This window comes from Cnephaeus nilssonii (genome assembly GCF_951640355.1).
Source record: "Cnephaeus nilssonii genome assembly, chromosome: 10".
In the NCBI taxonomy this organism is placed as follows: Eukaryota; Metazoa; Chordata; class Mammalia; order Chiroptera; family Vespertilionidae; genus Cnephaeus; species Cnephaeus nilssonii.
The window spans coordinates 55,280,083-55,305,791 of record NC_137081.1 but is presented as its reverse complement, the minus strand read 5'-3'; the positions used below and the strand labels follow the sequence as shown (position 1 = coordinate 55,305,791).

At 37.5% G+C, this 25,709-nt stretch overlaps 1 protein-coding gene across 1 annotated transcript in view; it reads right to left on the bottom strand.

Moving 5' to 3' along the window:
* Window positions 1-25,709, bottom strand: part of LOC307105926 (lymphocyte antigen 75-like) — a 91,174-nt gene continuing 65,465 nt past the window's right edge. The window contains exons 25-35 of the mRNA XM_079781885.1: window positions 25,091-25,317; window positions 20,967-21,132; window positions 19,131-19,298; window positions 17,854-17,970; window positions 13,486-13,680; window positions 11,647-11,873; window positions 10,238-10,406; window positions 8,087-8,236; window positions 5,384-5,506; window positions 2,773-2,940; window positions 1-1,644 (exon numbers count right to left, since the gene is read on the bottom strand). Coding sequence (XP_079638011.1) covers window positions 1,466-1,644; window positions 2,773-2,940; window positions 5,384-5,506; window positions 8,087-8,236; window positions 10,238-10,406; window positions 11,647-11,873; window positions 13,486-13,680; window positions 17,854-17,970; window positions 19,131-19,298; window positions 20,967-21,132; window positions 25,091-25,317 — 1,889 coding nt within the window. The 3' untranslated portion in view covers window positions 1-1,465. The remainder of the gene's footprint in view (window positions 1,645-2,772; window positions 2,941-5,383; window positions 5,507-8,086; window positions 8,237-10,237; window positions 10,407-11,646; window positions 11,874-13,485; window positions 13,681-17,853; window positions 17,971-19,130; window positions 19,299-20,966; window positions 21,133-25,090; window positions 25,318-25,709) is intronic.

Below are 25,709 nucleotides of genomic sequence, written 5' to 3'. Positions count from 1 at the left end.
CACTTTATTTCTTGTCCTACTGTATACCTAACACAATAAAGCCCAATTTAGAGATATTCTTTTAAACAAGGATCAACAATACTTTTACTTAAAAAATAATACAACTTTATTGCAGCATCACTACTATATACTAGTATAGCTGAATTTTTCACATCACGTCGGTTTAGTTCTTTGAAGAAAGTCTTAATAACTAAAACTGTACAAATCTTAGGGCAAGATAACCAGTCTAACAAATTTAATAAAAAATATTTCAGAACAACTACAATATAGTTTTAGACTATACTAAACCTGTCTTAGATAATTATTTACAACTTTATTATAGTATAAAAACTCTAAACTTTAAAATAAATCTGTGGATTTTATACAAAAATACTCTAAAGTACAAATATAAGTTAAACGTTGAGTAGAACATTCACCAGGTCCAGTGGAAGTTATTAAGAATATATTCTAGGTGGTAAAATGTACAGTGGCAACCCAAAACAGTGTTTCCTTAATCATTCATAATTTTAAATATTTTAGTAGTAATCACAAAGTTTATAGTTTCATTATATAATTTTCATTTTTACAATTACAAGATATATACTTTCTTTCACAGACTACTCTTTAGCTCACTAAAAAGTAAAAAAAAAAAGATTTATTAGTCAAAAGTTGACATGTCATGTACATTATATAAATTGTAAAATTTTCAAAATCTCTTAGCTGATTCCCTTTAAAAAGGAAACAGGTATATGTTGTACATAGAAAAGACAACAAACCCATACTGCTACAGGGTTATCTAATCAACCTAAAAACAGTGTTCTCACATGTGAGAAAAATATTAAGTACCAAATCTTCTTTAACAGCCCCTGTTTTATGAATAATTACGAATGGAACAAAATTTTACATTTAAGTAATTTTGTATAAAATGTATTTGGACTAGTATAAGAAGCATTTTGCCAGGAGGTACCATTTTGCTGTGTAAAAAATAAGCATGCCTCTCATTTAATACTTTCCCTCAAATGCTACAAATGACATTTTAAAACAATGTTGACATTACTTAGAGTTCTGTTTTTACCTTGAGGTACTAATTTTGCATTTGGCCAGATGTTCATAAAAATTAAAAGGGAGATGTATGACCTAGTAATATACCAATTTAAATTTTGAGACATTATGTTAAAATGTCATTAAGACATAACGTATTGTAGTTACCAACCACATTCTTACAGAGAAAATTCACATTAAAATTATTACCCTACAAACAATTTGAACTTTAGTTTCAGCTTCGGTTCCTTTCCATTCTGTTCAGTAGAGTTATATGCATGGCATTTTTGAATAATTAAACATGGATACCAGAATAGCAACTAAACAATTGAAAAAGTACTTAAGACTTGTACTTGGGAAGAGACTAAATACTGACACTGGAAAAATTTTAAATGGCTCATTTTTCCTAACATGTTAGTGCAAATTAGCAAACTCTTAGAAGAACTTAGTCATGGAAAGAAGGAAGCATAATCTCATCTTCATTCACGCCTTGTTCATATCGGACGGAAGAGAAGCCTGCCCAGTGCACACGTTTCCTTCGGAAGAGGAGCCAAGCCAGGCCGCTGATGAGAGCTAAGATGATGAGCACGGCGAATGCAATAAAGATTCCTCTGTAATCAGGGCCTAGAGCAGGGAAAGGTTTGACAATGGAGGAGAGGATATAAAAGCGATTATTATTAATTTTATGCATTTGGCAGTGTGTCACACAAGCAAACCTTGTACAGATTAGGTACAGTTAAGTACTTGATTGTTTCAGAGCATGAACACAATTCAAAATCACCACCAAACACTTAAGTGCTTTTCCCCCCAAATTTAACTATTTTCCTTTTCATTCAAATCCTTTTCATTAGTATAGCAATTTTCTTACAAAGAAATTGAAGCTTCAATGTCTCCTGCTCTTAGACATCTTCCCTGATAACCCAACCTAGAGTAGCTATCTCTCTAGTCTCCATCACATAGTTTATAACAATTTGATACTTTCCTTTCTTCTAAATATGGACTTGCTTTGTTACTTATTACCTGTCTTCCTCCACTAGATTATGAAGAAAAGGTATCTCATTTGTCTTGTTCCCAGGTGCACCCCAGCACATAGAACAGGGCATGACGCAGAGACTCAAAATATCTGCTGAATCAGTGAGTGATTATACAGATACTGATGGAAACCTTTATGCTAGATCTTTAAAAATGTTGCTGTGAAAAAAATTTAGAGCTCTTTGGCTAGAAATCAAGATTTTTATGGTTATTTTATATATCAACTCATGCTGAAACATAAATTCAAATTGTGATTTCTTACAGATATCCAAAGTAATTCTAATTAATCAAATCAAGTTTTGGAATGCTGTTAAGGTAATCATTAGTTCTAAGGGACTGAGGAAAAAGGAAGCAAACTGCAGAATTTAATCTTTGAGCTTTTAAATATTTAAACTATAGAATAAAATACATCTTAAGAACATTTGCAAAGAAGTGACCTATCTAATATGCTGGCAGCTTCCATTTTTCTTAGGAAAGCATTGTATAAAATTGAGACTTTTAGTAATTTCCTCTGGAAGTCCTAGGCATCTGGTGTATTTATCATCTTTGGTAATCCAGTTTTCTGAGGGAAAGAATCTCTATGACTTAAGATTTTTTTAATACACATTAAGGACCAAATGCTTTAGGAACTAGTAAAACCCTTTGCATATTATTAAATTGTACATTTATTTTCTAACCTGTTCTGCAAAAACGTTTCTGAAGGAGAGGTTACATACTTACCCAGAGGGACTTTGCAGACAACTCGTCCGTAGCCATGTGAACATTCAACTTTTATCCAAGTTTCATTTGAAGCTAACAAAACGCTACATTTTCCACCGTTGCTCTTACGTTTATTTGCCCATTTGACAAATTTCACTTTTGATTCATCTAACCAATTCCAAGATTTATCTAAAGAAGGAAATGAAATACAACTATGTTTATTGCCACTAAATTACTAAAGTAAAAAGGCTTGCAGCTCATACAGTGTTGTGCCACTACTTAAAATGAAATTTATTAAAAGTGAAAAAATTTAAAACTCAGTCCATCAGTCGCACTTGTCATATTTTAAGTGCCCAATAGCTATATGTGGCTAGTGACTACTATATTGGACAGGGCAGATGTAGAAAGTTCTATTAGACAACGCGGGTATAGTATGTAGTGTTCTGATTAAAGGGCAGGATTCTTGCACATTTATTGCGAGAGAGTAGATTTCTACAGACCTTTATCTCCCTCCCTCTCTTACCCCTAGTGAAAAAACTCATTATTAAAAGTATGTTGGTGGGGAAGGAAGGGTCCACCTTAACTCCATCTTTTATTTTCCAGCTGAGGTAGCACCGCCTTGTGGTGATAGTGTAAACACAATTTACAATTCATAAATAGTCAACTTTGAATCCATTCTTTTTTTGGTTGTTTTAATTTTTATTATCTCCCCCCCCAATCAATATATGGTTTTTATTGCATCTTTAAAATATCACAAATAATTCTGAGGAATAATTTGGCATCTTGCTGTTTCTGTAGCTGGACAACTTAGATCTTATTCATCAGCCTGCTGAACTGTTTTGTTTTCAGAAACATAGATACCATCAAAAATTTTTCCGATCTCTGTGTTTTTAACTATTGTGGCTTGCTGAATCAAAGCAGCTAATGTGAATACAAATTCAATGCCATTTCCTTCAAGAATCAAATCTTTCTGGGCTTGAGATACTGAACAAGCAATACCTGATCTCATCTGAACCCTGCGGATTATTTTTTGCCCAAGAAATTTCTGACTTCACCAAGAGAACCACTGTCCTGAACAACGGTGTTGATGGGGAGGTGAGGGTACGCAGACCTCATCTTGTAACGGAAGCCCAGTGTAACTAACACCCGTGACCATGTTCTGTACATGATTTCAGATGGTGCTAACGGTGGCCAGTTCCTTTCTAGTTTCCCACCATTTGTCAACCCAGAGCCTCTTCTTCTTCTTCCCAGGGAGACAGAGTTCTACATTGATGTGACAGAAGTCCCTCTGCAGGGTGCCTCTGAGGCCCTTCGCAATAACCGTGTGTCCTTCAGCGTGAGGTTGACATTATCTGAGCTGTTGACAGTCTGACTGCTCAGAATGGACTTCATAGTCACAGTAGGTGGGGCAAAGAGCTTGAGTTTTTAATTTTTTAACTAATTATTTATTTTTAAATTGAATTTATTGGGATGACATTGGTTTACAAAATTATATAGGTTTCAAGTGTACAACGCCACAAAACATAACTGTACACTGCCTCAAACAAAGTCTCTTTTTGACAAGTGCTTAACATTTTGAAATTCACATTTCAAATATTTAGAATTAAACTTTGTATAAAATATGAAACAGACTTCCTATTAGTCTATTGAATTTGTACCCTGAATTCACTCATTATCAATTTCAAGTTCACTCAAACCCTGCATCTGTTATTCTTTGTTGAAATACTAGAAGCCCGGTGCACAACATTTGTGCACTCAAGAGGGGGTGGGGTCCTTCAGTCTGGCCTGCGCTCTCTCGCAGTCCGGGACCCATAGGGGGATGTCCACCTGCTGGCTTAGGCCCACTCCTCAGCAGTCAGACATCCCCTCAGGGGTCCTTAGAGCTTCCGAGGAGGCGGGAGAGGCTCCTGCCACAGCTGCTATGCTTGCCAGTCGTGAGCCTTGCTTCTGGCTGAGCAGTGCTCCCCCTGTGGGAGTGCACAGATCACCAGGGGGCAGCTCCTGCATTGAGCGTCTGCCCCCTGGTGGTCAGTGCGCATCATAGCGACCAGTCGTTCTGCCATTCAGTTGATTTGCATATTAGGGTTTTATTATATAGGATTCTTCCACAGATCTTTTTGAATGAATTCTTTGCAATTTTACTAAGTTATTTTGAAAAATAAAACAAATTGCTATGAAGATGAAAATTTTCTCCATGATAAAAATGTTCCAAGAGGGAGGGAAAGAACAAGAAAAGAACTTTCTGAATAACAGAGTTATAAACTGGGAAAACTTGGGGTGATAGACATGAGAACTCCAAGGGAAGTAAGACTCCTTGTAGGGGCACGGGGAACACAGATATTGCTGTAGAAGAAAAATAGATCCTATTGGTCTAAGTATCTTGAACTTCTAACAATGCCAGTTGGCTTCAACTGATTTTCTATTGCATCAGTGTTTTCCATCATTACTAATAAGTCATTCACTTATTCATTAGGAATTTATAAGCCTTGAAAACAGCCAGCAGACCTAGCTTACTCATGAATAAGAAGGATTTGAATTAAATACCATTTGACATTCTTCAGCAAGGCTGACTTGGTATTTAGGACAAGTTAGAGCTCTCTTTGCATACTGCACACACAAAGATGTCACTTACCGGCAGGATGCTGAGATAATCCAAGCCAAACTCTCATGGTGATGTTATTATTTTCCCTCATCAGTCTGCTCACGAATTTATTCTCATCTTCATCCTCTATGGTAACAAGAGTTGCAGAATGATCTGTTGAAGGAAAACAAACCCCTAACTAATTAGCTTTATGCAAACTAAGTTGGTGGTTTATTCTGAGCCTTTGAGAAAAGAAAAACTATCATGATCAAGATCACTGAGAAATTCAAACTTTACAGAGAATGTTTTTATAATCTGATATTGGCATTAATAGCTTCCTAAAAAGTTAGAAATATTTCTAGATTGAAACTTTGTATAAAGAAATTTCATGTGTGTGTGTTTTACCTACTATGTTTACCTGGTGACCTTTTAAAATCTTGGAACTGCCTAACCAGTGAGACTCTTGTGTATGAACAGTTCATCATAAGAAGTGGGGTATGTGATGGTAGAAAGGTGTGTTCCCCTATACTCTCTCTTCAACAACAATTCAGCACTCTCTCTTCAACAACAATTTTTGCATAAGTTTGCTTTTGTTAAAATGAAAATTAAAGCAAATATGTTTGGGGTGTTAAGGAGCATTATCCTTCCATTTAACATTATTTTATACATATGTGCATTTGGTCATGCCTATTGTAAGTTCCTAAATATAGTATGGAATTGAAAGAGTGAATATTTCAATTGAAGTTTGATAGTTAGTTCCAAACTCATAGAGACCATAGCATCAGGCAAGAGATAGAAATAAAATAATAACTAGACTTTGAAATCAATCCTAAATGGAATCAGATAGTCGTCAACAGCAACAAGCCTATCCACACTTGAACTTTTGTGGTAGAGTGTATTTAAAGGGCAAAGGAAAGCCTTTATTCCATTATACATCCCACAGTATGCAGGTACTTTATTACATAATCCTATGGAGGAAGGCATTATCACCATTTTATAGATGAGGAAGCTGAGGCTCAAGGAGAGCAAGTAAATTGGTAAGGTCTACACAGCTAGCCAATTATAGAATTAGAAAGTCAATCTCAATCTTTCTAATGATAAGTTTTAAATGTTCACTATTTGCAGGGCACTGTCCTACATTTACAAACATTACCTCATTTCATTCATTAATACAACAACCCAATCTTTACCCAAACTTTGGGTAAGTACTACATTTGGCTCTTCAACAATGGGTTTGAACTGTGAGGGTCCACTTATACAAGGAATTTTTTTCAATAAATATACAGTTGGCCCTCCGTAACTCTGGGTTTTGCATCCTCAGATTCAACCAACCTTGGGTAAAAAAACAGTATTTTCCATCTGCAGTTGGGAATCCGCTGATGCGGAGGGCCAACTGTATGCATTGATCTATGACATTTTATATGAGGGTCTTGAGCACCTCAAGATTTTGGTATCTGTGGGGATGGGAGGTGGTTCTAAAACCAATCCCCAGTGGATACTGGGGAATGACTATGTATTTTGGAGAATCAAAAGTTATACACATGTTTTCTACTGCGTGGGGTCAGTGCCCCTCACCCATTTGTTGTTTAAGGATCAACTGTATTTTTATTCTCACTCTTTTCAGGTGAGAAAAGAGAAACAATTATGTAAGTTCCACAATACCACTCAGCTAGTAAGTGTGGGAGCTTGGCTTTGAACCCAAATCTGTCTGCCTCCAAAGCTTAAGTGTTTAACATGCACACGCACACGACAATAACAGTAAACCTTCCTATTTTCTCCTTTAGGAGCCAGAGGCTTCTGACCTCCAGAGCATATATGCATATACTATATATAGCTCATTATAGTTCCCATCACATATCTATCTATCTATCTATCTATCTATCTATCTATCTATCTATCTATCTATCATCTATGTGTTATATATGCATGTGTGTGTGTATGCCTGTATTATGTATGTTAACAAAGAACAGTTCCCACACAAAAGTTCCTATCATATAGTTAAGCAGTAACATGGAGATTTAAAAAATCTTCCATGTGTCTCTACAACAATTAGCGAAAAAAAGAAAAAAAAAAAAAGGAGATAGATAGCATCTGCCTAGCTACACTGATACCCAAGAATACAGGTCTTCTAGAAGTCATTTCACAGTTTGACCACTGGCTAAATTTATCATGGGAGAGCGTCAATCATTGCTGCTTATGCGAAAGTAGTTCTATCTGAAGACGGAAGTCCTGTCCCTGTGGTGTTCAGATGATGTGAGCCACTGCTACTGCAGAATGGATGAACAACACATGCTTTATGCTATCCTGGTCAGGCTAAGCTTATTTATTAATAACTAAGTGATGAAAAAATCTACAATTTTGCATTTGCTACTTAACCAACTTTATAAAAAATTTACCTCTTAACCCCTTCATCTAAGTAAATCTAGCTATATTTAAAACTGTTTCCTTGTCAGTACTTTCACATAACAATTTACTGATTTTTCATTCTACTTCCTCCCACATACTTTTATTTTCCATGTACTTATTCTTAGATGGATCATTTTTAATGGCTATTTCAATATTCCATTGAGGTCATACATCATAAAATACTTAACCACTTCCCCACTACCGGGCAATTAGGTGATAATTCTATTATCAATTGTGTCTGCTTTAAAAATATTTTCAAAAATATAATCATTGTTTCAAATAATTTCTTTAAAAACATTCCAATGATTATATTATTGAATCAAAGAAAATAAATGAATTTTAACTCACCAAGTTCTGAACAAAACTGTTTGGCTTCTGAGAAATTGTGCAACGCCTGGTTAGATGCATAACAGTAGTCCCTGTACTGGATCCACTGGGGTCCATTCCCTTTTACTGCTGGGCATCGCGATGAATATGTAAGAGGGGATACCTCTGGAGCTATAAAAATGTGAGACAATTGTAAAAATGCACAGAAAAAATAACTGACTTTTGAGTATATATTCTAATTAGATTTTTGGAATACCATTTTTTAGAACTTAGACGATAAAGGAAAGTACTTGCCCTCAAAGATGGATTTAAGACTAAGTTAAAAACAACTGGAATGACACAATAGGAAAAGAAGCAAAGATTGGCTAGGCAGGCCTGTAAACTACTTTGAAATAATAATCACAATTCTTTGGATTCCTTTTTATTTTGATAACAGAAACCTTGTTTTACCTTGCCATATACTGTACACAACTACTTTTAAAAATCACAACCACAGATGAAAATTAGGTAATGTGTTTACAAAATGCAACATGTAAGCAAAGAAAAACCAGTCTCAAACAAAAAAAGGGTAGGTGTGGCCTCTCAGCTTTTAACTGCCCCCGCCCCCCTTGGTTTCCATTTAAAATGTTTAACTTTTAATTGTGCTGTATCACACAGGAAGCCTGTGTAGCAAAGCCTGAGCCTCTGATTATTAATTTCCACAGAAGAGAGCATGAGAACTGGAAGGTAAATTGTCAACAGGCTATTTGTGAGGTCAGATCATCAGGATCAAAGCTTTGACCTGGTATGGTCAGTCATCTCAACCCCAGCTATTCTTTTGTGTGCATTCTGCATGGTCTGTATGTCCTGCAGTAACTGAAGGCTCTTCCTGTCTTTTTTCCACCATGTCTCAATTTGGTAGGTTCTTCTAATTTGTGGTCCTAGTGGTTCCAGAAGAATGGCGGCTGCTGTTTCCTTCTTCATCAAGAGATGTTCTGACTGTTCTTAATTCCTTCTTCTGTTTCTCTAGCTGGGCTTGATCTTTTTTGAATTTTAGTTATTTGATTGGCTTTTGCCTCCATTCTTTCCATGAACGCTCTTGGTTTGAGCTCTAAGTCTCCCTTCAGTTTGACAGTTGATAACTCCTGGATAAGTTTCCTAGTGACTGGTGATCAAAGGTCATTGCCAAGTCCATCTGTAAAGTCTGCAGAACTTGTGACAGGTCTACATTAACGCTGCTGATGGAGAGGGACATTACTAGCAAGTGCTTCCTTTTACCACCTTGTGAAAATAGTTGCTTTTTCAAAAATAAACTGCCGACGACTCCATTGTTGCACAATACAATGATCTGTGTTGCTTCATTAGATGCAAAACATATTGAACATTGGCTCCCAATGCATGGCTAAGACTGGTGGACCTTCCTGAATTGCTTGGCTTTAAAAATACTAGGAACCCTTGGAAATACCTTATCTTCAAAGTCCACTCGTTTCTATCCAGTTTGCATCTGGGCCGTCTTAGGCGGCAAATGGTTTCTTTCTTTACTGCTATTCATGGAGTTTTACTTCCAACTCTTGCACTTATTTTTTCTGCAAGGGCCAGCAATGAGAACCAGAAGCTTCAGAGACCAATCCCGCAGCAGGCCCTGGCCGCCCAGCACGCCTCTGCAGCTCCTGGTGGTCTGGGTTCTTGCGCTCGCTCACGGTCTACCCATCAGAAATGATCTCAAGTACAGCCCCTGATGGAAGGGGCTCTTTCCTCAATTTTAAGGATCATATAAGTTTGAAAAATGCTTAGTTACACAACATGCAACAGACTTCCTGACCACAGAGACTCTCACAGCCATCAATCAATATGGTAGGCCACCTAAAGCATTTCCCCAAGATACATGCTGTGGGACACTTCTTTTAAAGAAGAATCCCAGTCTTTGAAAACACTGCTAAGTGAAACTGAAGCTCACAAATTCTAGAGTTAAAACTTCCCTAGTGATGGAACTACCGAGTATCTACGAGAACAAATTCCCTGACCGGGTATATTGTATTTATTTCTCTTTGCAAAGTATCAAAATTATTTTTGGAGGACTTGTGAATAAACCTCATTTAAAAATCTCTAAAAATTCCTTTGAGTACTTAATCAAATATATAAAACAAGCATTATATTTTAGTAAATACACTGTTATTTGAAATCAAGTCTTACATTTTGTAGATTTATAGCAAATAGCACCATCTCTACGAGAGTTGCATTTGTCATGTTTCCAAATTCCTTTTGGATCCAAGAGAACACAATTCCCAGGAGACTGTTTATCTTTCCATGGGATGTAGTCAACCGCACTGCCATCAGACCACTCAAAATTCGATTCTGTGCCCTGTTTTAAGATTGATAGAGACAACCTGAATCTAGATGGATGAGTTCAAAAAGAACATAAACAAGAACATATATACTTTAAGAAATGTTGAAGTGGAGCATTAATTATTTGCTTGCAAATGTTGTAGGTCTGGACCTATTTGTAAAATCAGGGATTTACTTTTGATGCACTGATCTGAGATATTTGCTCTGGCACAATTTAAGTAGGATTTTAAATTTAGAGTCAGTTTTTATACTCTATATTTAGATTTATTCTGTTTAAGGATGAGTTTATATAACACTTGAAATAAAACGATAAGTAAATGGTTTCCACTTATCACAATTACAGATTTACAATTCCAGCATTGATATTATCTTAAATATTGTTTTTTATGTTTTACAGTTTTGTGGTTTGTGTCTCTGGCTACATCCTTTTTCATATTACAGAAGCCAGTAATCAGCAGGGGGTTGGAAGAGAAAACTACTTCCCAAGATTACTTTTGATTTTTCCTTGATTCTATAATCCTAATTCACCATCCTTTATTTTATTTTCCCCATTGTCCTAAAGATTATTTACACTAGGCCTTCAATTCTAATTTAAATAGATGGCTATTTTTTTTTGTATACTAGACATTATTGTAGCTACATGAATATAATAATTAATAGAACTCAAATAGTGGCACAAAAGACGTGTTTACTAGTAGAAGATTACTCTCAAATAGTGCTAATTTCTAGGGGGAAAGCGGCAAAAGTTTATATGTTTACTAGTCCTAATGTTAAGAATTTAACTTGGCAATCGTCATTATAATCCTAGATTAAGGAAAATAATTATCACTCCAAAATCTTACAGATGAGGAAATAAGCTTGCAAATGTCAAATATCTTGCCCACGATCACCCAATATGCAAATGGAAGATCTGCCACCAGTGTGGAACTCGGGCTTTTCTGATTCTGTACTCTTTCCTTTTCACCAGCTTTTCAATTGGTCTCCCCCAAACGGATCAGAGAGGTGTTGTTGTGTTACTCATCTGCTGGGCCCGGGCAGTGTTGAGGGTCCCGGCAGTCCCGGCCACATGCTGCAGTGCACCCTACAGACATAATTTTCAATTTGTTCTATATTGTGGAAAGGCGAGAAAGCACTATGCTATGCTAATTGAGTCCCAGGACTTAATCTGGTGCTATACTTCACATTGATATTTTATGTTCACATTGCCAAACATCTAACAAATGTGGGAAATTTCTGGACAACACAGCAATACTCACGTCATGACTTGAGAGCCCAACCCACAGTGGAAATCCATCCCGCTTTGCGATATCTTCCAGGAAGAGCCGGCCCTTTTGGTCATGGACACTTGCCAAATGACCTCCACGCTGAGAGCACATGTTTACTGCTTCATACCATGTCACTGTTTTTTGAATGACACTGTAAATGCCATCTTCAAATGGAATAAACCGTGGCAGAGTAGTATTATATGCTTCCTTGTAGTCAACTAAAATATTTAAATGAAAAGTGTTCATGATTAAATTTAACTGTTGACCAATGTCACCCAATCTATTTAATAAATATTAAAAGTAAAATACATATGTGGGGTAAGACAGGTCATACAATCACTTCAAAAGTTAAATAAAACTGGGTTGCTTATTAGGAAGGAAGGTCAAATGCATACTTCATTTTTCTTCTTCCCCCGGCACATCTAACAGGCCCTTAAATATGACAGTAGTCTGGCTGATTAAGAAAACGGCATAAACATCGTCTTTCATTGAAGGAGCTCACATATTACTTGTGGACAGAAAACAACAACACCTACAATCAGGGCAAAACAATTACCTGCTAGAATGTGTGTAACTACTAGAGAAGGAGACATTCCTCTGAATTAAGAGAGTCATAAAGCCTGCTGGAAAAATTAGGTCTCCAGACGTTAGGCTAGGTGAAATTAGGACTAAAAAGAAATGAGGTAACCAGAAAGTAAGCTGAAAACAAACAAACAACAACAACAACCACATTGATGAAGGTATTTCAAAGGGACACAGATACCAAGTGAAAGAGTGTCCAATGTCCAGAGCTGGGACGATCTGATCAAAAGATTAAATAGTATAGTGAATCGGATTATATTCCCAGTATGACATGTAACCATGAGCCCATACTGATATCAATAAATGACTGAATGATTTTTTTTCAATTACAGTTTACATTCAGTATTATTTTGTATTAGTTTCAGGTGTACAGCAAAGTGATTAGACAATCGTATACTTTACAAAGTGTTCCCTCTGGTATTTCCAGTATCCACCTGGAACCACATAGTTATTAGAATATTACTGACTATATTCCCTACACTGTGCTTTACATCCCCATGACTGTTTTGTAACTACCCACCTGTACTTCTCAATCCCTTCACCTTTTTCACTCAGTCCTCCACCTCCCTCCCCTCTGGCAACCATCAGTCTGTTCTCTGAGTCTATGGGTCTGTTTCTGTTTTCCTTGTTCATTTATATTATTCTTTGGATTCCACATATAAGTGAAATCATATAGTATTTTTTTTCTTTGACTGACTTATTAAATGACAGTAGATTTTAAAATGTTGAAGAATAGAAAAAACCTCCTGTGTGGTCAAATTCCAAATAAAGTATGTAGATACCACCCCCTTCAGGAAGGCGGAGAGTAACTCTCCACTGAGTAAATGTGGACTGAGTACAGTGCCTTCCTAACACAGAGTATGTTGTGGGAAGGGGGAAAAGAGTAACTTTGCAGTGGAAAAGTCTGAAAACATTACCTAGAGCCAGGTGACCAAGATTAAAATCAGTAGTGATAATCGTGTTGATAGCATACCCTTCATATGATAGGAGAATGACACTACTTCTGTGGTTTTTCCCTAAACTCCAAAACCATAACCCCAGTTTAATCATGAGGAAAGAATGAGGGACACGGTACAAAACATATGACCGGCGCTCCGCAAAACTGTCAAGGTTACCTCTGTGGCGCCTCTCATGGGACGGAATCCAGAGGAAGCACTCAGAAAATACAACTACAAGGTTCCCACCAGGGGAGCTAATGGCTTTATATTCTCTTTCCCTGGAGTGGAAACTCTGCATTAGCACACTCACCCATTTCAATTTTGCAAGCAAGAATGCTGTGCTGATGAAAGAAATGTATTTCTTCAACAGCATCAAAGGTATGGATATCCCAGAAGCCATCAGTACTCAAGCCAGCAAAAAAACGGCCATTTTTTATAGCTGGTCTTCCCGCTCTCCAGTGCGTATAGGACAGCATGGTCTCATCAGACCACATGAGAGAATTATCTAGAGAAGAAACATTTTTTTCTATGCTTAGAGATGAAATCAATACTTGAATTACAGTTATGAGGTTAATATTTCAATCTTAACTTTTCTTTCTTCTTTACTTCGTAAAAGGTTATATGATTATGTGCATCTCTCTAAAATAATTATAACAGTGAGTCATACTTATTTTCAATGTTGAAAGTACAAGTTATAGACATGAAAATAAAAATTTACTTATAATTCCACCATCCTGCAATAACTTTACATGTTGTTATCTTTCATCAAATATTCATTTTTCCAACATATATGTTTGACTGCAATGAAAATGAATGTAACTATTTTATAAAAAAATAATTTATTGTAAGACTAGTGACAAATCCCTTCTCTGGACCGAAATCATACACAATTGTGCACAATTATGTCAACTGGTTTTTGACAAGAGTGCCAAGACAACTCAATGGTGAATGAATAGTTTCTGGGAGAACAGGATATCTATGTATAAAAATAAAAAAATGAGGTTGGACCCTTTCTTTTCACCATATACAAAATTAACTCAAAATAGATCACAGATCTAAGAGCCAAAACTATAAAACTCTTAGAAGAATACACAGGAGAACATCTTCATGACCCTAAGGTAGGCAAAGCCCTCTTAGATATGCACAAGTGATAAAAGAAAAACATACATAAATTGGACTTCATTAGAATTAAAAGTTTTGTGCTACAAATTATACTATCAAGAAAGTGATGGAAGAAAATACTTGCAAGTCATTTATTCGACAAGGGACTTCTATCCAGAATATAGAAAGAATACTTAGAACTCAACAATAAAAAGGACAAATAATATAAAAAAATGGGCAAAGGGTCGGAATAGAGATTTCTCCAAAGATAACGTACAAATTGCCACTGAATACATGAAACAATGCTGAATAGTTTTAATCATCAGATAAATAAAATTTAAACCTCATGATAAATCACTCAGACTCACTTGGATGGCTATAATAAAAAAGACAACAAACAAACAAAAACCGCCCACAAGGGTTGGCGTAGATAGGGGAGAAATTGGAACCCTTGATGGAAAACAGTACAGCAGCTTTGGAAAACTGTCAGTTCTTCAAAGGATTAAACAAATCCAACAATTCCAGACCAAGTATATGTCCAAGAGAAATGAAAACATACATCCACAAAAACTTGTATATGAGTGTTTATGGCAGCATTACTCACAATAACAAAAAAGGTGAAAACAACTTAAATGCCCACGAACTGATAAACAGATGAATAAAATGTGGTATATCCATACAACGGAATATTATTCAGCCATAAAAGGCATAATATATGATACATGCTACAGTGCTACATACATAAACCTTAAAACCATTAAGCTAAGTAGAATAATAGTCACACACAAAAAATCACATATTGTATGATCTGATTTATATGAAATGTCTAGAGTAGGCAATATGTAGTGACAGAAAATAGATCAGTGGTTGCTGAGGGTTGGGAGAGGGGATAGAGAATGAGGAGGAACTACTAATAGGTATGGTGTTTCTTGTTAGGTTAGTGATAATTGCAGCCCTCTCTGATTATACAAAAGGCCAGCTACGTTAATAAAAAGATGCAAATTGACCGCACCTCCGTGACACCCACCAGCCAATCAGGAGTATGCAAATTAACCCAACAAAGATGGTGGGTTAATTTGCATATGCAGACACTGAGCAAAGACTGAAGACTGAAGACAACTGAAGACTGAAGAGGCTTGGCTTCTCCGCTGCGGCTGGAGTGGAGAAGCCAAGCCTCGCTGCGGCCGGAGCGAAGGCCTGGGTCCTGGGTGCCAGAGGAAAACCGGTGCCGGCAGCCAGGGGAAGCAAGGCCTATTGCACGAATCTTTGTGCAACGGGCCTCTAGTTAAATTATATACCTTAAATGGCTAAATCATATGGATGTGACTATATGTCAATCAAGTTTTTGGAAAAACAAACTGCTAGGCCTACTGAAATTATGAATTGGTATGAGGAGTGATGTCATTACTACCTACACATAGTCCTGGTTGTCTGGCTGTTTGTACCTTTCAGTGATCACCATCTCCCAAGGCATTATCCTAAACACCTGCCTGCAGCAATGTAACACTAGCAGTTCTGTACATATGATTTTGTTCTTTATTGCTGCTTTGTATTACCTCATGTATCCTAGTCCCTCTTTCCCTCTCCCCAAATGTTAAAGTTACAATTTCCTGACCAACACAATGGGCAAAGGTGTATTTCTGAAGTTGCTATACAAAAAGGTCACTTTTTCATTTCAAGTATCTTTCAGTTGACATGTGGCTTCTCTTAGCAATGTCTATTCATGGTCTTAATTTTGAAAAGTTCAGAATTTTAAATATATATTTTATTGATTTTTTACAGAGAGGAAGGGAGAGGGATAGAGAGTTGGAAACATTGATGAGAGAGAAACATCGATCAGCTGCCTCCTGCACACCTCCTACTGGGGATGTGCCCGCAACCAAGGTACATGCCCTTGACCGGAATCGAACCTGGGACCCTTCAGTCCGCAGGCCGACGCTCTATCCACTGAGCCAAACCGGTAAGGGCAGAAAAGTTCAGAATTTTAAAAACAAAACAAAATCCTTTGTATGGGTGGTATTCAGTTCAATATTAAGTATATCAAGGTGATAAAAAAATCTATGGGTATAAAAGAATTAGATTTAAACAAAATATGCTTGAAACATCTCTCTACATGTTGCTCATATGGCTACATATTTTAATAGAAATTTTGTTACTCAGACATTTTATTAAAAATTTTAGGATGGCCGAGACCGGCTTGGCTCAGTGGATAGAGTGTCGGCCTGCGGACTCAAGGGTCCCGGGTTCGATTCCGGTCAAGGGCATGTACCTTGGTTGCGGGCGCATCCCCAGTGGGGGGTGTGCAGGAGGCAGCTGATTGATGTTTCTCTCTCATCGATGTTTCTAACTCTCTATCCCTCTCTCTTCCTCTCTATAAAAAATCAATAAAAATTTTAGGATGGTTAAAAGGAAGTCTAGAAATCCGAAAATGATTTTCAGAATATAGAATACATATTCAGTTGTTTGTGATAATACAATTAACAAAATACATCAGAGGGTGCAATTGAAATCTCGAACTATATCCTGGGTGTGGTCTCTGCTGCTCCATAAGTTCACTATTTTCTCAGTCACTTTCAGATAAAGCCTGAGAACTTTCCATCTAGTTTCCTCTGCCGCCCCGCCACCCCCCACTCCCCAAATTTCTAAATTTAAGGGTATTCAAGTGTCATTGGAAAAAAGACTTGGGCAACTATGTCCTATTATGATGAACTCATCTTCAACTGGCAACCCAAATCTTACCAATTGCTTGATAGCTTAATTTTCGTTAACTAATTTGCAAGCCATAAACATTTAAGAAATGCCTTTGCAACTCATTCTAAGAAAGACAAGTTAGATAGCAAAGAGAAGGCTATTTTTAAATGGTCAGATTTGAGTAATTTAGTTTCTTTTCCTACCCCACCTCTGACTATCATTGTCCTGTGCCCTTTGTTACGGCCTGTTTTTGAATAAATGCATACTTTTTGATGATTTATGCCCACAGAGTGATTTTCTTTTTTCTAATTCCAAAACTTTTATGATTTTCAGAACATCTCTAGTTGAGTATCTTTCTAAATTGATCTTAATGAACCTATTATTAGAATCTGTGCTTTACAAAATTTTATAGCAATTAACTTGGATTTGTGGTGTTTAGACCCAATGTCAAATATTCTATCCCATTGTCAATCTATGTATCTGATTTTCCTAATGTGTACCCCAAGCCAATGCTATAAAATAACAGGTGCAACATTAGTAGAAGTATAATTCTGTTCTCACTCATCCCACATACACAGTACAGATACAAAGTAAGTACTGGAGATGTATATGGGAATGTGATCATTTTTAGTCTGGAACTGCTAGGAGGGAAAGTAGAGAAAAATTTATTTTTCACCATTTAACTCTAAGCTTGGTGGTAAAGACATTTTAATAGCAGAGACATAAAAAATGTTTCATATTGATATGTTATGCTTAGTGAATTAATGATAATTTTGTATATTAATAAACATACTTTGAAGAACTACTGGTATTCTTTTATAGCTTGATAAACAAGTAGTTTATAAAAAGTATAAATATAGAGAAAATCAGCAGATTTACAACTTACTTTCATAAATTAGACCTAACATGACCCATGACGCCATATAATTAAAGTGCAGAAGTTGCTCAAGAACAAAGTTATTCTCTTTTTCATCTCGAATACTCAGAATATGTGATTTTGGATCTGTTAAATAAAAAAAAATAGTCAATAATTTAAACAATAACTTATCTAGAACACTTTATTTGACTTAGAAAATGTTATTTCCAAGTTTAATATACCCCTAAACTTAAACAATAGCAGAAATTAAGAAAGACATGTCAATTAAAACTGTCTCGTTGTACTAAAACAAATAGGTTAAGAAGTTTTAAAACATTTTGATGATAAATAAGGTCTTATAGACCAGTGACAATCTAGTAGATGAGTAGAGTATTTAAAACTAATTCACTTCACCTTTCCCCATTTAAAGCTTATTTTGGGTTGGTACAATTCCACCTGTATTTATGATACATTGTCAAAGACTATAATAAATAAAACCTCTTGGATGTGTTCTAAGATAGAGCTTCCTTTGTCTTAGCGATCACTCTTATATTAGGGTTAAAAAAAGTTTTTATTTCCCATAGTGTGTTCCTCAGGGGATTAATAGGAGTTCCTCAGAAAAGAGCTACGTGGATAAAAACTTTGCAAACACTTGGTAAACAAATCAACTAGTTAATTTAGCCAGTATTTCTTACAATATATGCAAATGTACATTTGATCATCTGTAACAGGAAGCGATGGTGTTTCTTAACCTTGTTCTTTTTCTAAAGATCCTCTTGTGTAGAACACCTCTCAAGACCAGTGTTCAACAGAGCAGACTTTGGGGGGCGGGGGGAGGGTAATGGCTTGATATTTCCCATAGGCACTTTCCGCAAAATTCATAGGTCCATTGTTCAGAAGTTCCAAATCCTCAGTGGATCGCATAGGAAATATCTGAAAAGCCTTAGAAGTGTGAAATATGTGTGTGTGTTTTTTAAAGCAGAGCGGCTTCTTTGTGGCTTATCTAAGCTTCTGACCACTCAAATGAACTTTTCATTTTGCCTAGAGTCTATATAGTGATATTTCTTTCCCTTGTGAAGTAGAACCCATTTTGTTTACACCTGTAAAGCCAGACGAGTTCTCTGATGAATGGATAAAGAGGTAGCTGCTGTACCTTCCATTTTAATTAAAAACAAATTAATGTAGAAATTAGAAGATGAGTATTTTTGAGATCTTGTTACTAGTGCTAATTAGAAATATTTATAACATAGGCAAGATTTTAAAAAATGAGCATAATGCAATATATAATGCCCATATAATATACTTACTCAGTTTTTGGCATCTAGAATGAACATCATCTTTTGTTACTGCTGTGTATCTATTCTTTGCTACCAAGAAATTGTAGCAATAGTTCTGAAATGGTATCCATGGAGTATTTAAAACAGGAGATGGGCAACGAACACTGTTAACTGGCTTGACCTCTTTCTTAGTCTCATCTAGAAAAAAAAATTAATGGTATGAATACTAATCTCAGATATAAGTGCTAAATCCTGTGCATAGTAATTGGACTTGATGAGAAGGAAATGTTCAGGAAGCCAAGAAATACTAGCCTGGTGATGCTTGTTCTGTTTACATTCAATATAATGTGACCTCCAAACTGGCTTTCTTTAGGAAAGAAATTATTTAACGCAGAAATTTTCTTTCCCCGGCTGTGGAGTGAGTGGAAGAACGTAAAAAATGAGGTTAACTGTAGTTTCTGTCTTCCTCCACCTCCAAACTTCAAATACAAAAGGCCGCCTCACAGAAACTATACAAACATAATAAAAGGCACTTAACTATAACTTTGAGAGTTCATCTTCAAGTGTCTGGTTACTGATATCTTTTCTAATTTTAAAGGAACATTTAATGAAATATGTGATGTATTAAGTAAGTTATTGCTTTAACAAAAGCAAACAGAAATAGTTTAAAACCTGACACCTAGAAAATCTAATTACGGCTCCCCCCTCCACCTCCCCCCCCCCCACCCCATTTTGTGGAAAGGCCATCCATTCAAGAAGATGCAAGTGTAGACATGCTCTACTCAAAGCCCATGGAACTGCTTGGGTGTGCAGTAGAGAGGCCTGCTAGTCTCTCCCAGCTTATAACCAGTCCCTCCGTCTGAGAAGGAGTGTCTTTTTCGTACCCCAAACCCACATGGGGACCCCTGGCCATTGCAAGACCACTTTCCTCTGAGTGAGCTAGAGATTGCATACCTGACTCAGCCAAGTCCTTCAGACTCCCTCTAAGAAACTGAAAAGTGGTATTCAGGGACAGTCACCTCCAGTGACGGGTGCAGGTGAGAGCTGCAGAGCCGCCATGGGTCACCAAGTGCACAGAGAAGCAGAGAGCAGGTAAAGAGAGGAGCGCAGGCCCACAGAGAGAAGCAGAAAGGACAGGTAGAGGATGGCATCAGCTTCTGATTTCCATTCCTCACAAGCCTTAGCTCTATCCCCATTTTTTGAGGATCTAAAATTCTTGTTTTTGGTTTAAAACTAGCTTGAGCTGGTGGCTGTTACTTACAACCAAATGAATGTTAATAGTGAGTCATAGAAGAAATTGTAGCTGATGATACAAATTGTGAAAGGATTCCCACAAATATATAATTTTCTATAAGACTATAAACAGCAAACATATGCAAATGAGGCCAATGGGGATTTAAAATTAAAAGGACAATTACCATTGTCAGCTGATAAAGATAAAACATGTCTAAAATAAAAAATTAATGACAGAATATTTAATATATAGTATTTTTGAATACATATTTTCACAAATTTTGTTGTTAAAAGAGCATGATTGTGCCCAGTCGGTGTGGCTCAGTGGTTGAGCGTCGACCCATGAACCAGGAGGTCACGGTTCAATTCCCGGTCAGGGCACATGCCTGGGGTTGTGGGCTTGATCCCCAGTGTGGGACATGCAGGAGACAGCCAATCAATGATTCTCTCTGATCACTGATGTTTCTATCTTTCTCTCTCCCTCTCTTCCTCTCTGAAATCAATAAAAATGTATTTTAAAAAATAAGAACATGATTGTAATTTTCTTACAATTTCAAAACCAGATTTTACAAAAACACACCCTTCGTGAGATTAATAGTAATTTGAGAAATAAAATATCTGAATTTAGCATACTTCCTGGATAGTAGCAAATAGCACCCGGTTGGTGGTCATCGCATTCCGACGTTTTCCAGAATCCATCCGTGTCTAAAAACACACAGTCCTCCAGCTGCTCATTGTTTTCAGCCCAGCGACTAAACTGAAGATGTTTCCCATCTGACCAAACGTAGTTGAGTTCATCCTGCAAAGAACGAAAACACATTTCGAGTGGCAATACTTCATGTATTAAATGGATGTGACACTGAACCTCCTGGGTGGAATTAATGGCACAACACGTGTAAAACTCCTGACTCAGTGGCTAGCTGGTACACACAGAAAGCTACATACATGTTAGCTCCCTTCCTCCTAACCCCGTGGTCGGCAAACTGCAGCTTGCGAGCCACATGCGGCTCTTCGGCCCCTCGAGTGTGGCTCTTCCACAAAATACCACGGCCTGGGCGAGTCTATTTTGAAGAAGTGGCGTTAGGAGAAGTTTAAGTTTAAAAAATTCGGCTCTCAAAAGAAATTTCAATCGTTGTACTGTTGATATTTGGCTCTGTTGACTAATGAGTTTGCCGACCACTGGACTAGGAGATGGATTGTGGGGTACAGTTCTGTCTGAGGCCTCACACAGTGACTCAAGGAGCGAAGCTTTCCTGAGGCACAAGGTTAATTTTGTATCCCTGGCTTATTTGGAATACTGGGCAAAGGCCACACACAGCCTCCTTAGTGAACCCATAATAGCAAACATGGTCAAGCCTCAACACCACTAATGTTTCACTCTGAGCTGTTCTCCACCAGAGTTTCAGTTGTCACTTGTGCTCAGTTAACCCCCAGGCCATGTGGCTTCAGATGTAGCCCTCTGGCCATGTGACTATACTCCTATGACCCTGGATTCCACCCCCTTGCTATACTCCCAATTAACCCAGGTCCTGGGCCTCTGGAACTTGTATTCCTCATAAGTTGTTAATCATCTCACACACTCCATCTCTTTAATGAGTACTAAATCTCTTTATTAAGACTATACTTAGCTGTTACTGAATTCTTTTTAAAAAATACACTTTTATTATTGATTTCAGAGAGGAAGGGAGAGGGAGAGAGAGGTAGAAACATCAATGATGAAAGAGAATCATTCTTTGGCTGCCTCCTGCATGCAGGTGTCCTGACCGAGAACCGTGACCTTCTGGTTCATAGGTCGATGCTCAACCACTGAGCCACGCCAGTGGGGCTCTGTTTACTAAATTCTTGACCTGTTTTTTAAAAGAAGTTAATTTCCTTCCAGCACTCACAAGGGAAGGCTGTTTGTTTTTCCATTTTCAAATCCCATAGGGCCATGAGAATGGGGTAGTAGGTATTTTTATCTCCTTCAGTCATTTCCTTTGAGGTTTATGCCCCTCTTACCACTGCCAACTCCCAGATTTCTTGTCTCTCTCTGACATTCACTATGGATCTGGTCCATCTGCTCCTTGCTGACATTCACTAAGGGGGTGCCCCAGGCCTTGTTCCAACCCCTGGCCCTCCCACTGACTTAGGGAAATCTATGTTCACGTGGATGATTCTCCCAGTTCCCAAGTTTTCTTGACACTCTCTACTTCTATGTACTTTTACTGCCACATACTCCAGTGACCTACTGCCACAGTCACACTCTGGATTTTACATTTCCCAGGACTGCTGCACTGCAGATGCTGCAAACATGCCTTAGTTAAGGCCAACAGCATTTTCTGCATGAATTTCTACAAGAAACTCTAACTAGTCTCTTATCTCTAGATTACTCACTTCCTCCCCCACCTTCTCCCAGAATTAATTTTTCCTAACTAAAAATCTGATATTGTTGTTACCACGTTTAAAATCTTTCAATACCTTCACATTGCTTTCAAAGTAAAGTTTTATTTATTTATACCCTGCCCTGTCCCAAAGATTTAAGGCAGCTTATGAAGATACATACTAAACAGCTACATGGAATTAGTTAAAATAAACAGTAATAGGGGCACAGAGAAACATAGGTAAAGACTGAAAAATAGTATAAGAAACAAGACCCAAATCATTACGGGGGGTGGGGGGAGGGAAGCTACAAAACAATATGATCTAAATTATCTTAAAAATAAATACATGTACATATAAAAATAACTTGAAGGATATATACCCAATGAATAAACCATATTTATCACTAGGCACTGGGATTACAGTTGATTTAAATATTTTCTTTTAATTTACTATAACTTTATAAATTTTCCATAGTGACAATATTGCTATTGTTTCAGAAGTTTAACGTGATTGAAACCAGAAAATATAATAACTTATTACTAGCCTCACAAGAGACACAGGGATGGGTTTTATATGGTAACAAACACCAAAGAGAAAGTAAGGCAATGTTATGAAGAAAATGATGCTGTGAGGTCTGGGAAAGCAGTTCAAGCCCATGATCTGGCTTGACTTGGTGCTACATTTTAAAATATCCAGCCCAGCAGGTGTGGCTCAATGAATTGAGTGCCATCCCATGCACCAGGAGGTCACCGGTTCAATTCCCAATCAGGGCACATGCCTGGGTTTCGGGCTCGATAACCAGTAGGGGGTGTGCAGGAGGCAGCCAATCAATGTTTCTCATCAATGTTTCTATCTCTCTCTCTCTCTCCCTCTCCCTTTAAAAGCAATAAAAACACATTTTAAAAAAATATATAAAATATCCAGTCTTGCCCTGGTCGGTGTTCTCAGTGGTTAGAGTGTTGGCCTGCACACCAAAGGTTCGATTCCTGGTCAAGGGCTTGTACCTGGGTTACAGGTTCGAGCCTGGCCCTGGTCAGGATGTGTGTGGAGGCAACCAGACACATAGATGTTTCTCTCTCTCTCTCTCTCTTTCTCCCTCCCTCCCTCCCATCCACTCTCTCTAAAAATCAGTAGGAAAAATATCCTTAGGTGAGGAGAAATAAAATAAGATAAAATAAAATATCTAGAGTCTTGGAGAAACTCTTCTTCAAGCAATTTCTAAATACTGCTTCTTTTAAATGAGTGTCTGGTAACTGCTGGTGGTAATGAATCCATAGTTTGTCAAAGATAAGGTTACTTCTGAGTCTATTCTCCAGTTCAGCTCTGGGTTTGTGCTAGGACTGAATTGTCTTCGATCACATTTTCTCCAAGCAGCCCTAAAGCCATCTTGATATACTGAGGGTCATCCTAAGGTATACATAACTTAGGTTTGCTTCATAAGGCAATGGACTTACTCTCTCCTACTCTGCCCATTACCCTCTCTCTGAGAGTATTTTAGGAATATCGGTCTAGGTGACTTTTATCTAACTAGGGCTTCACCAGTCATGTACTGTGCAGACGCAGGGGCCAACGTTCACATTACAATCTTTGTAAATGGCACCTCCTATGCACTGCATAATGTATGCAGCCTTATACTCCAGCCCTATATCTTATCCTTACAATACATCTCAGTGGGCAGAGTATCAAAATATTGCATAGAAGGCCTAGAAAAGAGACAAAATGGCCTATAATGCTGAGAGGAATACTACAGCTTAAAAGAAAATCTCTATTAATTATAACCCAAAGCTTCAGTAGCATAAATACTCCCATTTGCGCTACCTGTATGCAGTTTAGTGTTGGGAATGGATAGGAGACTAGCATTCCTTGCTGGGCTATGAAATGAATGGGAACTACCCAAGGCATCCACCCCGAATCACGGCTTAAGATGTGGCAAAACACTATCCCTTCTTAGAGTGTCTTCATTTCATTCTGCTGATTCCGAAAGGGATAGGAAGGACTCTTCAGCACCATCCGTAGGGCTTCTACACACACACCCAGCCCCACTGGTTTTTCAATCCTTTCCCTCCTCTCTTCTCTTGAGGAGACATGGCAGCTCCTGATTCCAGCTCAGTTGTCCGTTGGAATAAATTAAAGAAATGATCAGCTACATCGGTCCACTAGAACTTTTTCTTAATCCAAACAATAAAGCACCAGATCTTCCAACAGTGGAAAGATGACTGCCACTAAAAACTATCTACTTCATGAAATTCACTGGAGTAAGGTTTTATGATCTCTGGGTGTTTTATTTTGTGTGTGTGTGTGTGTGTGTTTTTTTTTTTTGTCTGATAAGAGATAGTGCATAATAAAAAATGCTGCAGTCCATCACCCGATCCTGGCAGTGGGGACTGAAAACTTACGTCTTCGCTGGAGAGTCCAATCCACAAGGAGGAGTTACGCAGGACCACCTGCACGGTTAGGAACGCCTGCTGGTACGGGTCTGAGATGCTCACCAGGCGCATGCCATGTTTCTGGCATTCCCTCAGAGCCTCGGGCCACGTCAGAGTCTTCAGGATTATTTTGTACAGATTATTTAGGTACTTTACAGTCTCTGAAGTATTCTGCAAAGTCTGTCTGCCTTCAATGTCTGTGGGTAAAAGAAAAAAGACACAAAAACTACCCACTCTGTCAGTCATAGGACATTTAATGTACTTTAGATATTACTTATCTATTAGTTTATGTTAGATTTTGGGTGGGAGAGCTAGGTATGTCTTCCTGTATACCTTAGGCAAAATGTATGAACCCACAACATTTGTTTTCTAAAATTAGAAGAAAATTCTGTTTTAGCTGACCCGATTTAGGAAGGAGAAAAGCTATAAACGAAAGTAGCCTATGAAAAGATTTCCATTTCAGGTTGGTGTCAAATACTTGCTTTGTTTGAACTGCTTTAACAAGAGGGATTAATTTAGCAAACAGTTCTTCAGAAGTACATAGATTATTTACTTGAGAGTATCACTACATAACAAAGTTTTTTTTAAA